This window comes from Protopterus annectens, chromosome 2.part0, assembly GCF_019279795.1.
Source record: "Protopterus annectens isolate FY-2018-M chromosome 2.part0, PAN1.0, whole genome shotgun sequence".
Taxonomy (NCBI): domain Eukaryota; kingdom Metazoa; phylum Chordata; order Ceratodontiformes; family Protopteridae; genus Protopterus; species Protopterus annectens.
In genome coordinates this window covers 1,267,086,197-1,267,104,019 of record NC_056728.1, presented here as the reverse complement: position 1 = coordinate 1,267,104,019, position 17,823 = coordinate 1,267,086,197, and the positions used below count along the sequence as shown (strand labels likewise).

At 41.4% G+C, this 17,823-nt stretch overlaps 1 protein-coding gene across 1 annotated transcript in view; it reads left to right on the top strand.

The window, feature by feature from the left end:
• Positions 1-17,823, top strand: part of TEK (TEK receptor tyrosine kinase) — a 767,861-nt gene that overhangs the window by 334,623 nt on the left and 415,415 nt on the right. The window contains exon 5 of the mRNA XM_044061437.1: positions 3,960-4,091. Within this exon, the coding sequence (XP_043917372.1) occupies positions 3,960-4,091 (132 nt within the window). The remainder of the gene's footprint in view (positions 1-3,959; positions 4,092-17,823) is intronic.

Here is a 17,823-nt window from a genome sequence, read left to right as displayed (position 1 = left end):
TAAACTGCCTGAAGAGTTACTTGATACTTGACAGCCAGATCCCATACCAGAAGTGCCAGCCGGCAAAGAAGGTAAGATCTTGTACCCTCTGTTTGTTGATATACCACATAATTGTGGTATTGTCTGTGAATACCTTGAGAGGCCCCTGAGAGAAAAGAGGATGAAAGGCCTGAAGAGCCAACAATAAGAGCTCTCATCTTTTTGATGCTGATGTGCTCCTTCTGCTGATGAGGCGACCACACTCCCTGAACCTTCAGGGAACCAAACGTTGCTCCCTGTTCCACATCTGAAGCATTTGTGAACAGATCCTGAGAGGGAAGAGGAGGATGGAAAGGGAGCCCTGGATTCAGAGACAAATGCTGAATCTGCCATAGAAGTTCCTTCTTGAGACAAGGGAGAAGAGGAATTGTTAAGTCTAGAGGATGCACATGTTGAAGCCACATTGACTTCAGAAACCATTGGAATTTCCTCATATGGAGTTTGGCCAGAGGCAGCATTGGAATGGTGGAAGTCATGAAACCCAGAGCTCTTAGAAAATTTCTGGCTGTAATGGAGGCCAGAGGATAAAGAGTTTGAAAGTAAGAAATTAGAATTAAGGCCTTTGGAGGAATCAGGGATGCCATCATTGGCACCATCTGAATCCTGCAACTCAGAAAGACATGATCCTGAGAAGGAGTCAGGGAAGACTTTTTGAAGTTTATGGTGAACACCAAGCTCTGAAGAAGACAAATGGTAAAATGAAGATTTTGCAAAAGGACCTCTAGTGAGGATGCCTGAATGATCAGGTCATCCAAATAAGCAAATATCTGGATCCTTTGAAGCTGGCAAAACTAAATTTCAGGAGCAAGGCATTTGGTGAACACCCTTGGGGCAGTAGAAAGGCCAAAGGGCAAATCACAGAACTGAAAACGCCAGGAAGCAACAGAGAAATGCAAAAACTTCCTGAAAAGAGGATGGATTGGAATATGGAGATAAACATCCTTGAGATCCAGAGATACCAGAAAGGCCTGAGGGAGCATGAGAGAAAACAGGGTCTGAAGGGAAAACATCTGAAAGGAAGAAACCTTCAGCAAAGTGTTTAGATGAGAGAGGTCTAGAATCAGTGTCCAAGTACCCTGTTTTCTGGGCACTAGAAACATTCTTAAATAGAACCGCTTCCCTCTTTGGGACACAGGCAACTCCTGAATAGTACCCTGAGACAAGAGATCTTGAAGAACCTCTGGGAAAAAAGGAAATTGTTTCCAAGGAGGCTGAGGAATGCTGATAAAAGGAGAATGGGAAATCCACACTATGAAGTACCCCTGATGAACTATTGACAGAACCCAAGAATCCTGGGTGATTTAAAGCCAAATAGGAAGAGAACGGCAAAGAGAAAGAGGAATGTGGCTGGGAACTGGTGAATAGTCAGATGGCACCTGGTTTGTCAGGAAAGGAAGGCTTTTGAATCCCTGCAGCCTGGTCTCAACAGAAGGAGCCCATATACCCTTTTTACCTTTAGTAGGAGGGCGAGACGCAGATTGCAGATGAACAAAGGCTGGCTTAGCAGGGTAGTTTCTCTGAAATTTAGGCACAGGAGAAACAAAGACATGCTTAGGCTCCTGTAAGGCCTTCCCTTGTCCTGGAGAGTCTTAAAAAACAGCAGCTGCTTCCCCAAACAAAAGCTTATTACCCAGAGGAGAATCCATCAATTTAGCCTTAATATCATGAAGTAAAGGTTGAAGCCTAAGTCAAACATATCTCCTCAGTACTGAGCCAAAAGCAACAGCCCTAGAAGAAGCATCCACTGCATCATAACTACATTTGATAGAATGATGAACTACTTGAGAGGAAGTCCCTAGCAAGGAAAGAGCAGAAGATTTACTCTCAGAGTCTGGAAGATCAGAAAAAAAGCTGCCAAGCCTGAGAATGAAGGGCTAACACATACCTAGATATATAGGTCTAATAATTAATGGCCTTAAAAGCTGGGTAGCTGAAGTATAAACCTTCTTACCCAGCCTGTCCATGGTTTTGCTGTCCTTGTCAGAAGGCAGTAACTTGGATGAAGGAAGTAACTGAGATGGCTTATCTGAGGCTACAGACACCAAAGTGGGGTCAGCAGCAGGACATTTGAACAAAAAGGAACAATCCTCAGGCACCCTATAAAACCTAACAGACTTCTTGAGAGCTGGGGCAGAGAATCAGGCACTTTAGAGACATTGGAAAAACATCTAGTAAAGCAGTCAAGACAGAAGGAATAGCCACAGGTTTAAGAAATTCCATCTGCAGTAATTCATAGTACTTCTTATGGATATCAGAAACCTGGGCATAATTCCACTTAAAAAATTACATCATCCTAGAGATTGTGTCCCCAAAGGAAATTTTCTCAGAAGCAATACCTGAACTATTAGATTCCTCTTCCTCAGACCTGTAGTCTAAAGAAGAAGGAATCTGGGTAGAATAAGTAAGGGATTCTTCATCAGAATCCAACTCTTCATCAGAAGAATTCAATTCCTGGGGCCTTTTAGGTGAAAAAGAGGACCAAGAAGGAGTAGGAACTGAAACCCATTGAGAAGGCCTTAATGACAGCAAAGCATTAAATAAACCCTGAGTAAAGGCCTGCCACTCACTTTGTGCAACCCTAGGAGGAGAAGAAACATGTTTAGTTTTTTGTTTCTTTTTTAAGGGAGCATCCATCCTAGAGAACTGAGAAGGCTCTGTCTCAGGATGGCATTCCACATCCGTAATAGGAACTTCTTCCCAAAGAAGAACCTGTGGAATCCCCTAGACCTCTCAGAAACAATCAACCATGGTTCCCCCTAAATGTCCGAAATGGACGTCTGCAAAAACTCACTGGACATGATGCCCACCAGATCCTAGCCAGCCTCCAACCCAAATGTGGCAGAGAAATCCAACAACACAGCCAGGTGAGCCTCCAGGTTTGTAACAACCTTAGGAGAAACACCTGGCAGAGGCTGGACAACGGAAGATTGTGGTCTTACCTTTTATCACCTTCTTCTCCCCTGACGGCTGACCCTCAGGGCTGGAAGTTCCATCCACAGTATCCTTAGCAAGAAGCTGAAGATGCTGATTCTCAAGATACAATGAAAGGGAAGAAAGCCTATTGGGAAGGGTTTTAGGGACAAATGTCTAACAAATCAAATCGAACAAGACAATGGTTGTGAGAAGCTCCTAGGCAAAAAAGGCACTTATCGTGGTTGTCTTTATGGGGAATATGTCTCCCACACTGGCATTGACCCTTTCTGGATGACATTAACCTCCCAAAACAGCACAAAACAAATAAAAAAAAAAACCCAAAAACACCAACTGGGTACTTACCTGCAATGGTGAGGACTACAGCAAACAGGAGTAATCACCAGACTAGAAACATACAGAAAAAGGGACAGAAAATAGAAGGAGGCAAACAGACCGATGGTTAGAAGCAGTGTTCGGACTGGCGGCAAAGAAGTTTTGAGGATTGTACTCCTGAATGTCACCTTTATGCCCTACGCTACACAAGGAGTGTTTAGGTGACGTTCAGTGCACCTTAAAGCAATGGTAGGCTTTGGTAGACTGGCTGGACGATAGGCTTCCACTACAGGGAATCCCGCAAGTTATGAATCCTGCAGCGGTGAATGTAAGGACATATCCTGTTTCCTGAGTGATTGTATAAAGTACTGTTTGTTTTATCTGAAACAGAAAAGTGGCAAAGAAAAATGGCTAATATTTTGGTTTGCTAGAATTACTTAATAAATGCGTTTTACTTAGTTTCTGGTTCCAGTGTCCCACTGGACTTAAACCATATATATATATATATATATATATATATATATATATACATATATATATATATATATATATTATATGTGTGTGTGTGTGTGTGTGTGTCTATATACATTTGCGTTTTAAGTATCTGTGTAAGATTTTGTTGTTTCTTCTTCAAAGTTACTAATATTGTAAATCTTGCAATTCTTTATTTGAAGGATGTGAAGCACAAATGTGGGGCCGAGACTGTAAAAAAGGCTGCCCAATATGCTTAAACAAAGGTGTCTGCCATGACGAAACAGGAGAATGTATCTGCCCGCCAGGCTTCATGGGAAAAACCTGTGAAATGGGTAAGGAGATGGTTTTAAAATACCATTTCATGTCATTTCTGCAATGCTTTATTAGGCAAAGAAACAAAGTATTCAAAGTATCAAGACTATTTCTGTTTCCATCACCTACACGAGACAGGGTAAGAATTTGAGCTTAGCTGAAAGCAGAAGCTGAAGGATGTTTCATTAATGCATTCCTTCCAGCTAGAGTATGTGACACATTATTAAATGAAATTCTGAAAAGACAAGACAACTCAATTTTGATTTATCTCACAATTCAAGACTAACAACTTCTTACAGGCTGAAATATTGATCTCTTAAAAATATATTTTATAAAGTAATGTAATATATACCTTCCTTTCACTTATGGCACATCTTGATAGTCTTCTGCCAAATAGCTCAAACTAGGAATCCATCTGCAGCTGATTAAAGATTTTAGATTTAGTAATTATAATTTTGAATAACAAGGTTGTGGGCTTCCAAATATTAAGCAATTAATCTAGTTTTATACAAACGAGTATACATCTGTTTGATGTTTCAGCTGAAGTTACGCAGATGACACTGCACTTGAGAAGAAGGAATAAAGCCATATACAGCTCCATGTACTTGTTCTTCTTCAAATGTAGAAGGCATCCCATTGTCTTTCAGTGACATATAAAATCAAAAAATGACTTCATAGCACCTCATTTTTTTTTTCATTTCTGAGGTTCTAGACCTGACCCTATTTAATCAGCAGTCTCTATCTGCCAATACACTTGTATGGCTCTCAGCAAAACAAAAAAAAAAAACATGCATAGATGATGTTTTGATGTTGCCTTTACTAAAGAAGGAGACAAATATGTATTTTCTTTAAACAAGAAATCATAGCAGTATAATTTTAATATTAGGAGTTTCTGCTTTTTATAAATAAAATAAGTTTACTTCCCTTCTCCCTTCTGGACTTTCATCTGTGTGCGTGTGTGCGTGTGTGTGTGTGTGTGTGTGTGTGTGTGTGTGTGTGTGTGTGTGTGTGTGTGTGTGCGCTTGCTCGCCCATGCTCACGAGTTATATATGATAAAGAAACGTAATTAAAAGTGTTAGGTATTTTGAATATATGTGTGTGCGTCTGTGTGTGTGTGTGTGTGTGTGTGTGTGTGTGTGTGTGTGTGTGTGTGTGTGCGTGTATGATATGGGGATATTAGAATGTAGTTTAACCTTTTAAGATTTCAAACTGGTTATAGGAAATAGAAAAATATTTCTGATAGTTTCATGTGCATTATTACATATTCTGTTTAAGTAATTTATTTTGGTTGTTAAAAAAAAAACAAAAAAAACACTGTTTGCGGAAAAAAAGAACTATGTGTGGTATTTAGAAATATGCATAGCAGTGCTATGCACCGATAAATAGCATGCACTTTATAGTGCAATGTGACCCTGTGTTGATTAGCCATTTATAGCACATGCATAGTGTCATCATGCAACGAGCAGAGATGGATGATATCGAACTGCCATCGCACTAATGGCAGTAACTGCACTGCTGAACAACCAGCTCTATGGTAATCACATGACTCAGGAAATGCAAAAAACAAGTTGCATGTCCAATGATATGTATGTTCATACATGCTGTGATGTGCCTCATACATGAAACATGGGCACTGGCTTTATCCCATATAAGGACATCACAGCACCCATGGTAGTTCATTATATAAATAGGATGAAAAGGGGGAGAGAGTACATGTATAAATTGAGAAGGGCAAGTAGAAGAAAACACAGAATGACAACATGAGAGATAATTTGGGGGATGGAAGGAGGATATTTTTTAGGGGACAAGTGTCTGTTTCCTTTCTTTAGAAGGCTAAAGAGAAATGGTAGTAAAAAGCAAGTGTGGGGGAAAGAGGGTTTAGGGAATGCAATGACAGATAGGGAGGGTGGTGCCTCATTAGGGGGAGGAAAATGGGGCACAGACTGAGCGAGAGTGGACAACAGGTGATGGGGAGCAGTGGAAGAGAAACAGAGGATGGGGAGTGAAACCATACAATGGAAAACAAAATGACAGAGGACAGGGTGAGACACAGATGGTCTACCAGCCCTGTTAAGCGGGAGCTAACCTTGATGTCAGTCACCTCCATGGATGACATCATGGGTATTTGCCAACTATGGCGGACTGATGGATGATGCTGGCTGGATATACAACTCAACCTGCTACCCAAGGAGATCCTCCAGGGTTTCAATGCAGACATCAAGCTGTTGTCCACATCAATCTTCACCAGCCACAGCATTTCCCTCCTGGTGACCCATGGTGGAGTCCACAGTCTTCCAAGTCATATTCTGCAGTGTGATCTTCATCACACTGTAGGAAGGTAGACCTATGGACTGCTAGGGCCACAGCTGTATGCAGGTGGCTGGTTCTGATTACAGTAGTTACCATCTCTCCCCAGCCTGCACCATGGCTGATCCTTGAGAAAAAGAAAGATGATGAAAAAATAATCAAACAAAAATCGTAAAACATCAAATAAAATGAAAACTGTAGACTGAAAATAATAAAAAGAGAAACAAATATAACACATTAATGTATTGTAATTTTTTTTTTTTTGAAATGGCACAGAACAGTCTGCAGTACATCTCATTTATATATAAATTGGACAGCCTGCCTTGCCTACACTGGGAGGCCAGCCTTGTCACCTGTATCGCCTAGGCTGCTTGAATCATAAGCAGGCAATGATCAGCACAGCATATGCCTGACAGTTGAAATCAGCTACAGGTGTAGGTGCTAGGCCTAAGGTACATTACTCATACAAGGATAGACTACTTATGAAAAAAGTGGCTATCTCTTCCTAACTTCTTCTTCTCATTGGCAGAGAAGGCCTAACACCTTTAAAGGACATAAGTTTGCTTCTGCACTGTTCCAGAGTGGATGATGCCAGTGATATTAGTCAGTGTCCAGGCAGGCTGCTGCCAGGCATTATCGTGTAAAATAAATCTTCAAATCCCACCTGCAGGTGGTTCTTGTGGTCCCAGTACAGCAGGTAGAAAAAGATTTTACACTTTCTGATGCACCCTGCAGGAGCCCTGCCATACTTGTCAGAATAGGCCGTGTCCTCTCTGCAGGTCTGAATTAGGAGAAAATGGTTGCCCGGTGTGCATAGCAGCACATATTGCATAAAACGAGATGCATGTTAGCACTCAGTGACGATAGTACATTGCTACTATACAGCAGCATGGTCAAGCTTAACATTACCATGATATGAATGAACAGTTGGACAGGGAGCCTTCACAGTGGCCATGCATGTGCCCATAGTCTACATGACTGGCCAGTCTGGTTAAGGTGGACAAGGACTGATAACACATCACACTCATGATTCAAAAATGATTTAGCTGTATAATCTCATTAGCATAATCATTGAGCTGTGTGGCATGTTATAGCATAATAAAAAACACAGTCACATTTGTGATGAAAACCAAGTTATAATGAACAATGTAGGAACTACTAAATTGTGCATTACAGACACTACAGCCACACAAGCAATCAGACTATGGACAAGACTGCTGGCAATGATTCTCATGACTGCAGGGGGCGCACAAGGGTGCACAGAGACAAAAGGAACAATAATGGTACAAGGTATGCAGGGGACCGACATGTGGTGCTGATGGAGGAATGTTACAGGGTACAGAGTACAGGGTAGGACCACAAGACACCTTGCTGTGGGCAGAAGCACTCTGACAAGGACCACAGTACAGGGTAGAATTATCAATACTGAAGGATGGGCACTGTAACAGGGAACAGAGAATGAGCAGATTGAATCTCCTAGCCATGTGAGGGACGTCTGTCCAGTACCCATAACCCTTCAACCTATGTCAGCAATGCTTTTCCCTGCTACTGTTCCCCACCTCAGCTATGTAAATTATAATGACTCCGCCCTGCTCAGCCAGCAGACCTGTGTGGCCATTCAGTGCACTGTATTTCATAGAGTGGGTCTGGTAATCTTTGCATATGTTTTATTGTCTGCTGTCTCTTTCTTGGCCTATACTTGTAGATCAAACATTACCTATTCACCTCTTTGCCTCTGACATAAGATGTTGTGCCTGCCTCAGGGTTACTGCTGCAGCCAGTTCCTTTAATGATCCCTCACCATCTCCTGCTATATTGCTGCTTCCAGTCTATCTGGCATTCCAATGGTTTCTCCATGCTGTAATTGCTTACATAGAGCCATGTTATGTAGCATGCCACACACCACAAATACCTTGCTGCAGGTCTCTGGGAGCATATGTAGTGCACGACCAGAAGTGTCCAATGCATGTGAGCCTTCAGCAGCCTGACCACATACTGGATTATATCTGTGTGTCAGTGCTGTGCAATGCTCCACTTTCCATTATTTATCTATTTATTTATTTGCAGCTTGTTTATTTGCAGTTTGTTTGCCTGGATAGTCCAATTGGGCCACAAGGAGCCCATTTTAATGGAGCCCTGGGGAAAAAAGCTCCAGAAAAATACAAATGCATAGTACACATTGCACATTTACATTACAGATTATCTCATAGGAATACAAAGTAAATATAATAAGAAAAGTTTAATGATAGAATACATCCGTATAGTTTGTTATGGTCTGAGGGATGTGGATGGGGACATTGGCCATGGTTCCAAGCTATATACTGTATCACCTATGACACACAAAAGAAGACACCAGAATGAGTGGCCTGTTCCCCATGCTGATGGACCAGATTACTGAGGACTCTGTTAGTGGCATTGTCTGCATCTGCCAACTAGATGACCCTGTGAAAAGTCACCTCATATGAAATGCTGGCATAAGTCACATGTGTGTCAGATGTGAGAATCAAGGGAACTACTTGGAAGGCACACAGACACATTGTACATAAGACCCTGTGCACTGCACATTGCCAGACACATTGTACATAATACCCTGTCCACTGCACATTGCCAGACACATTGTACATAAGACCCTGTGCACTGCACACTACCAGACACATTGTACATAACACCCCGTGCATTGCACACTGTCAGGCACATTGTACAAAATACCCTGTGCACTGCACATTGCCAGACACATTGTACATAATACCCTGTCCACTGCACATTGCCAGACACATTGTACATAAGACCCTGTGCACTGCACACTACCAGACACATTGTACATAACACCCCGTGCATTGCACACTGTCAGGCACATTGTACATAATACCCTGTGCACTGCACATTGCCAGACACATTGTACATAATACCCTGTCCACTGCACATTGCCAGACACATTGTACATAATACCTTGTGCACTGCACACTGCCAGACACATTGTACATAATACCCTGTGCACTGCACACTGCCATAAATTGTACATAATACCCTGTGGACTGCACATTGCCAGACATATTGTACATAATACCCTGTGCACTGCACATTGCCTGGTACTTGATGTCATGGAAGCCCTTCTGGTTGATGTACTAGATGTCATGTGGAGCTGGTAGAGCCTTAAGAGCAATGTGGATGCAATTACTGCCCCCTCAGAACCACAGAAGAAAGACCTATGTCATAGAATATCTGCAGCATCAATAAAACTGTTATATGATTCATGAGATTAATGTCTATGAAACTCCTACCATGTCCTACTGGATTCTGAAAAGTTCATGTAGAAAAGATGGTTAATACTACACAGACCCTGATACCCACTGGGATAGGCATTCCATGCATTTTTCATGACTTCTAGTAAGGGTAGTGCATGTCAGCTATCTCCTATATGGTGTTGCTCTCTACATAGTAGTGGTCAACTATGTCCTAGTCATGAACATTATGATATATTAGCCAGTGGTCAACCAATTTGCAATGCTGGAAGGAGTGGCAACACCATGCAACATCATAGACATTGATTCTGAGGACAGACAGTAACGGCTGCTGTGCATTTGCTATAGATGCTATTATCATCTTATCGTTCAGTTGCTATAGATACTACTGATGACCCTTTACACTAGAAAATCTTCTTATTTGTATATGATATAGCTCACATATATGTGTTTCTATGTGTTTATTTACATGTGATACATTTTACACTACTTTACCAATAGCTGCCCATCTCTCTGAAGTGCTCTCTCCCTGTATGCTGTCTCGCACTTTGTCATTTCACGTAATTGAGTTGGCTAATTGTCTTTGAATTTCATGCTTTGTGACATTGTCATTTCAAGGTTAACAAAAAATCAAGGTATGTCTAAATAAAACATTGTTTTGTAAGCTATGCGCCAAATAAATTTTGCATTTGTAGTATAGTTCTATCTATTTTTTGGAGTTTACATCTTTTTTTTTTTACACATATAAAAGGAATTGTTTTTACATTTACCCATTTACAAAGCAACTAGTAAACATTTGAAATTAAACATGACTTATGTTGCAGATAATGACACACTAAGAGGAATCTGTTATCACCTGGTATTTTAATTTTATTGACATCTATTTGTCAAGAAATGATGGTGTGATTTTTCTGCCAGTTTTACATTTATAAAAAACTAAAATATATACCACAGGGCATTAGCACTCGTTTTACATTCTGAACATTCTGTCATGGTTTATGGTCCCCTGCCCTAGCCTGTTTGTCTTTCAATAATGACTGCATTGAAACACTCAGCTAGTAGGAATGCTTGATAATGAATCCATTATCCTTCCTTTTGCCACAACTCCTTCTTCATGTGCTGTGCTGCATCATAAATTTGCAGGCAGATGAAAGCACATGCTAGATTATTTTTGTAAAGTTAAGTCTGCCAATGTGAATATCACTGAGACATAAAATAATTTTGTGGTAACAGATTTTTCAGTATAGAATTAGCAGCTTTAGTGGATCATTGCAAAGCAATTCAATGCAAATCTAAAATAGCACAGAATGAAGAATAACTTAAAAAAAAAATTCTAAGCTTCTTTCCTGCCTTTCCTGTGGGTAGCCTAGTCTGGATACAGATTTGCTGTGTCCAGGACTGTTTGTAGGCTTCTGAGCCCCCAAGCCTTTCTGTGTTGGAGGGAAGCCTTCTAGCTTAATTTTGTTTCTTAGAACTAGCCAGTTTTTTAGTTTCAGCACTTGCTTCTTTGAGCTCAGCACTTGTTCAGAACTCGTTGTTAGCACTAAATGAGCTACAAATTACTACAGCACTCAGCTTTCCTCGCTTGTTTAGAGGAAAACAGTTTCTAGTACTTAACAAATAAGCACCTATCCAGGCATGTCTAAGGGTCAGCTCCCGGTGTTTTCTCCTGTCTACCTGATGAATCTGGGCATCTTAGGGCAATGCAGCAATTGCCTCATGCACACAGACAACCCTCTCCTCCTACCAACCAACACTACAACCTGTGAGAGATGAACTTATATAGCCAAACTGGAAGCAAAGCTCTTTTCACTCAAGACTGGACTAGACAGTCAAGAGGAGAAGGTAAACACTTGCACCGCACCACTCTCATCACATAGTCCCTCAAAACCTACACCACCAAAACACACACATAGAAACACAAAACTCACACCTTCATTCACAGAGGCTTTCAGTAAAAACCTGCCTAGGCAACAGGGACCTCCAAAGCAGAAACACAAGCAACCTCCACCCCCCAACACAACCCAAATGGCACACAGCCCACAAACTCAGTGCGCCACTTAATCACAGCCCATAAGGCATAACAACATATCCAACACTCTAGTCATAGGTGACTCTATAGTCAGGCACACTGATGTTCCACTCACCAGGCTAAACAAGGAGAAAGTTACTGTCAGCTGCCTGTCAGGTGCCAGGATCCACCACATAACACATGCACTCAGGTCACTCCACAACAAGTACAAATATGACTCTGTTATTGTCCATGTTGGTGTGAATGACCTGAGATGTACCTCCCTGGACTACTTGAAAAGGGACATGGAGGAGCTGTCCGATCTTGTAGCCCTGAGTAGCATCTTGCCATCACCCAGAATGATACCACAGTACAAGGACAAAATGACTGACTTCAACAATTGGCTAAGATTCAGGTGTCATTCTAAGGGGATCCAGTATCTGTCTGCCTGGGATGACATGATCGACAAACCATGATGCTTTGCCAGAGATGGCCTGTACCTGTCACCCTTAGGATTCCGGATACTGGCTAAGGCTCTAGCCACCCCTATAGTGCCTTTTTTAGGCAAGGTTCAAATGACAAATTCACCACTGTAACAGGTAAAAGCAAGCAAAATCTGAGGGTATTGCTACTCAATGATAGAAGTCTAAACGTCAAAATGCACTCACTCGAGGCTCTCCTTAAAATGGAGAACATCAACATCTGTGCAGTGACAGAGACCTGGTTCAAGGTTCCAGTGAGTACCCCTGCATTACCAGGCTATAATTCATACCACACCTTTCGGCCACCTAACCTGGACCGAAACACTAAAGGCGGAGGCGTGTCCATATTCATTAAGGATATCCACATCTCCAGGCTAGTTGCTCAGCATAATGCATCCGAGATTATCCAAGTGCAACTAACTCTGGGCAAGACCGCAATCCAAATTGTAGCTTGCTACAGATCCCCCACCATGCCCCAGGATTCCCACTCCTCATTTCTTGATACACTGGAAAATATTAGGGTACAACCTAACACCCTAATAATGGGCGATTTCAACTACCCCACCATTAACTAGGAAAACTACTCATGTACCAACGCTTGTGCTCAATGTTTTCTGGAATTCATAAATTCCAATGCCTTGGATCAACGTATCCATGCCCCCACCAGGGGCAGCAGTATCCTAGACCTGGCTATTACCAACATGGGCAACCGGTGGTCCACACCAGAGGTCAATTCCTCGTTGGTCAGATCCGACCACAAGCTAATCACCCTAGACATCCACATCCCTCCCCACCCCCCATTAGGGAAACCACTGTAAAAATTTTCTCCAAAGCCAACTTCATGCTTCTTAAGACAGAAGTGGCAAACATCACGACACCCATGCTGACGGGCAATAGAGGTATGACTGCTGAATCCTACACAAATGCACTTTATAAGCACTTACGCGAGTGCATGGATCATGCAATCCCTAACAGAACCAAGATGCTATCTTCCAAAAAAAGGAAGCCAATCTGGTGGTCCCCTACCATAAACAAACTCTACAGCAGAAGAAAGAAACTGTTGCAAAAAAGAGTAAAATCCCATGATTGGAGGAACTCCCTGGTTAGCCTCAGTAAGAAGCTGAGATCCCTCATAAAATCCCCCAAAGCTAGTTATGAAAACAAAATTGCCACTGTCTCTAAAGACAACCACAAAGCATTCTATAGTTATGTCAAGAATCTCAATGGCAACACTCAGATCTGCTCTGAGTTACAGCACAATGGCACTAAATATACAGAACCAACTGATATTGCCAACATCCTGGCAGATAGGTTCATTGCTAACTTTACCCCCTCTCATCCCCTAAAGGTCCCATCTCTATAACGGGAGAATGCAAAGTTCCTGTAATCACAGCTGCACAGGTAAAAATCACACTCTCCATAGCCAAGAACACAGCATCCATGGGACCTGACAACATCCCAGGCTGTGTTCTACATGAACTACAAAACAAACTGGCACCCCACCTAAGTACCATGTTCAATTATAGTCTCACCTCAGGCTATGTGCCCACTGAATGGTGCACAGTGATGGTTATCCCACTCCACAAAGGGGGAGCCACCAAGGACCCCACTAGCCTGATGAGCCTGGTCTGCAAAGCTGTGGAATGTATCATCATGGAACCTATAAACAATGACATTGGTAATCTCCAAACTCTGGACTCCACCCAGTTCGGGTTTGCAAAAGGCAGATCACGTCTCCTAAACCTGATAGACTTCTTTGAAGCTGTCACCAAAGCAGTAGATGAGGGTAAGGTGGTTTATACAGTCTATCTAGATCTCGCCAAGGCTTTCGCAACCATCCCCTGTTCTGGAATTATAGATAAACTCACTAAACTAGGTATAAATCCCTATGTCACAAGGTGGGTTGCCAACTGGCTCACTGACAGAACCCACACTGTGAAAGTAGCATACTCCAAATTCAACTTCAGACCAGTGACAAGTGGAGTACCACAGGGTTCAGTCCTGGGTCCTCTCCTGTTTGGTATCTACTTCTCTGAAGTACAGGCTAACACAGAAGGTCTTTGGCTAACAAAGTTCACAGATGACTGCAAACTAGGAGCCATAATCAAAACTCCAAAAGATGTGGACATCCTACAAAAGGGCCTCACTGAGACAGATGCCTGGTGTCAAAGCCATGGCCTCAAGCTCAATGCCAAAAAGTGCATTGTCATCCCTTTTGGTAAAAACTCTGTATCCATGAATTACCACATAGGCGGTAGTCTACTTAACACTGAAAGTGTGATAAGAGACCTTGGGACACAGGTGGAAAGTAGTCTCTCCTTTGATAATCACATCGCCACAGTAGTCAGGAAATCCTTCTTTGTGGTACACCTCATAACAAAAGGTTTCTCATCCAGGAAAAAAGAGGTCATTGTTCCCCTCTACTTGTCACTCATTAGACCCATTATAGAGTACAACGCCCCTTTTGGTATGTACCTTACAAGACATCTACAACAACTGGAAAGACCTCAGAAATACCTCACAAACAGGATTACTGACCTCAAACAGATGGCCTACGCAGACCGTCTCAAAAAACTGCAGCTTTACTTCATCATATATCATCTACTTAGAGGCGATCTCTGCCTAACACACAAAGTTATGTCAAACCCGGAGCTTTTGGACATGCTCCACTTAAAGAAATCCCAATCCCTCCGAGCTACACAGTCTGGGGACCTAAACCTTTTCACCACAATAAACAGAACATGCTGGAGGGATAGATTCCTGTCCCAGAGACTTCTCATACTCTGGAACAAACTAACTACCTATATCAAACAAAGCTCCTCATTAGCACTCTTCAAGAAAAATCTTGATGATTTGATGGGAGATAGGAAATTCACCCCGGGGATCACTTCTGTGACTCTGCTCGACAGTGGCACAGGAAAATAATTTTCTTGGGTGGAGAAAGCCAGGGTATCTTTTGGCTAGGCTTATATAGGCCCTAGAGCCAATAACCTAGTACCTACCTATGAATCTATATACATGAAACAAAGTATTCTCAACTTAGGTAATACGGTCTAGATAGAATATTCTTTCCAATAACAATTCACATTTTTAATCTTTCAGCAACATCATGCAATCTTCATCTGGTGATAGCTCATAATGTTACATTTCAGAAAGTTTTCAAAACTGTGAGCAGGTTTCCCATGATTTCATGCTGTAACACTCAATAAGTTTGCCTTACTCAAACAATACTCAATTCATTATAGAATGTTTATTAAAAGCAAGGTCAAAATGCAGTGACAGACAATCTCATATTTCTAACTATTCCAATTAAACAACCTTCCATAATACTCTTTTGTTTATTAGTTTACAAACCAGAGCAGCGCTTTCTTATCTAAACTGTGTTATACACAGATGCACCATTGTATCTCATAGTACACAAAACGTTTTTCAACCTAATTGCACAGAAGTAATGTCTAAAAGCATCCCCACAGACTGCAAATATATTTTCTGGCCTATCTTGTTTATAAGCAATATCTAAAATAAAGAAATCCATTTTGACAGTTGTTTTATAGCAGCCTATAAATGTTAACACAGGAGAACATCAAGTTCAAGCATTTTTTAAGAGTCCTTGTACTGAGTAGAGACATGTTAATATGTTGCAAATTCAAATTTACTAGGTTAGAATGTCCATGATATAGACTCTACTCAAAAAAGATACTGCAAGGGTGGCAAAGGCTTTAGCCAGAAAGAAGGCCTTGGTAAGAGAGGTGCAGACCATTCCTGGCAAAGCAGGAATGCTTGCCGGCCATCTTGTCACAAACTGACACATACAGGATCCCCTAGAATAATATCAGCTATATAGCCAACTTCTTTGCCAATTATTTTGTCTTTGAATCTTGGCACCATTTGGGGTGATGGTCGAATAATTTTCAAGACCACTCTCTTTCTTGACTTGGACATGTATAACCGCAAGATCTATCATTTCTCTCTACATTTCCCTCTGTGTGGTACATGTATTGGGTGTGGATATAAAGGGCAAAAGTGGATGTGTTGTTGTGAAATAATGGCTGAAGTTTCTTAGTCCTTGGCCTGGTAGGTTTACTTATACTTCTCACATACTGAATCACTGTGAGGTAACAGTAACGTATTTTTAGTAAGCATGAGGCATTTACTACTCTACGGAATACCTTGTACTATCATGTTAACTACAGAAAGGGCAACAGTCGAATGAAATTCCATAATGACCACTGTATGTAGATGAAGGGATATGAGTAAACAAGAAAGTTTCAAAACTTACTATTGGCATGGAACACAGGATGGGTAATGGAATGGCTTAGAAAAAGATCTTAATATGGGATATGGTTAAAAGATACATAAATATGAGATGGTATTGCTATAGTATTCACAACTGCAAAAAAAGAAAGGTAAAAGTGACAGACAGGAATATGTAGGAACAAAAAGGTAAGCTGTGTAAATGGGTTTGAAATGTATCTTTTGGAAGACCGATTTTTTTCTCTGTGTCATCTCTTCTTATAAGATCTCTGAGTTACTGGCCATTAACTGACTGTAGCCTTATTTTTCTTTCATAAAGACTGGTTGCACTTTAGGACTAATCACATTTTATCTTGAAAGGGGTTTCAGCACTCTCCTTAAACCAGTCTTTCATTCTCCTGTTTCATTCAGGCCAATAATCAAGGTAGAGAAATCTTGTGATATATAGGATGGGCACCACAGCTCAGGTTATAAATGAAATGGATGTATGAGCTCAGGGAGGCAGGGTAGATGTTCCATCTTCTTTGCTCCACTTAGAGAGGAATGGCAGTTGATAAGGAGATAATTTCCAACTGGATTGCTAGCTTCAGGCAATGAACTGAGCTATGAAAAACTCTACTATCAAAGTCCACTACACCAGGTGAATTGCTGCTTTCAGTGTTTGCTGAAAAAAGGATTCCATTGCAGACATTTGTGCTATAGTGATGTGGATGTTGGTTTAGATTTTCAAGTGTTATTTCTTGGATAATGAATCCTGGAGTTAGGCCTTCTTGACTTTGATATTTTAAGAGTTAGTCATTTGAATTCCTGCCTTTTGGACATTCTCTGTGTTCCTGAGCCTGGGCATGTTTTAATTTTCTTTGCTTGGAATTGTTTCCAGCAGTTACCCACTGCAGAGCTGCTGAAGTCAGTTTTCTAAGATATTTATTGAAACTAACTGTCATTGAGTGAGGAGGGCCTTTTGCAGTGAGGATATATTACCCTATCACTGCTTCTGTGTGTTGAAGGGCTGTTCCATCGTGGGGCTGCAGATGGATTTTCCTGCAGATTAAGTAAATACATAATTCAGTATTCTTGAATAATTTCATTTTTATTTCTTAGTAAAGCATTTGCATGCACTCACTGGATGGGGTTGCACTGGCTAGTGCATGGACTGAATATGCTTTCCTAGTCTAGGGTGTGACATCTCAATGCACAAGGGCCAGAGGGGCATGCACCCCAGTTGTGTGTTCTGTTGTCAGAAACTGCCTGGGATCTTTCTGCTCTTTCGAGCCCTCTAGTGATGACAGTTGTAATTTGCTCAGAAAAAGAAGCAAAGCTGTCAGGTACTGGATGGGTGGATAAATTGAGCAATGTGTCCTGTGAATTGCCTTCCATGGTGAGGGTCAGAGTCAGTCACAAACGACAAGCAAACTCCAAAGAAACTTGAAAAGACACAAAATCACTGGAAAACTAA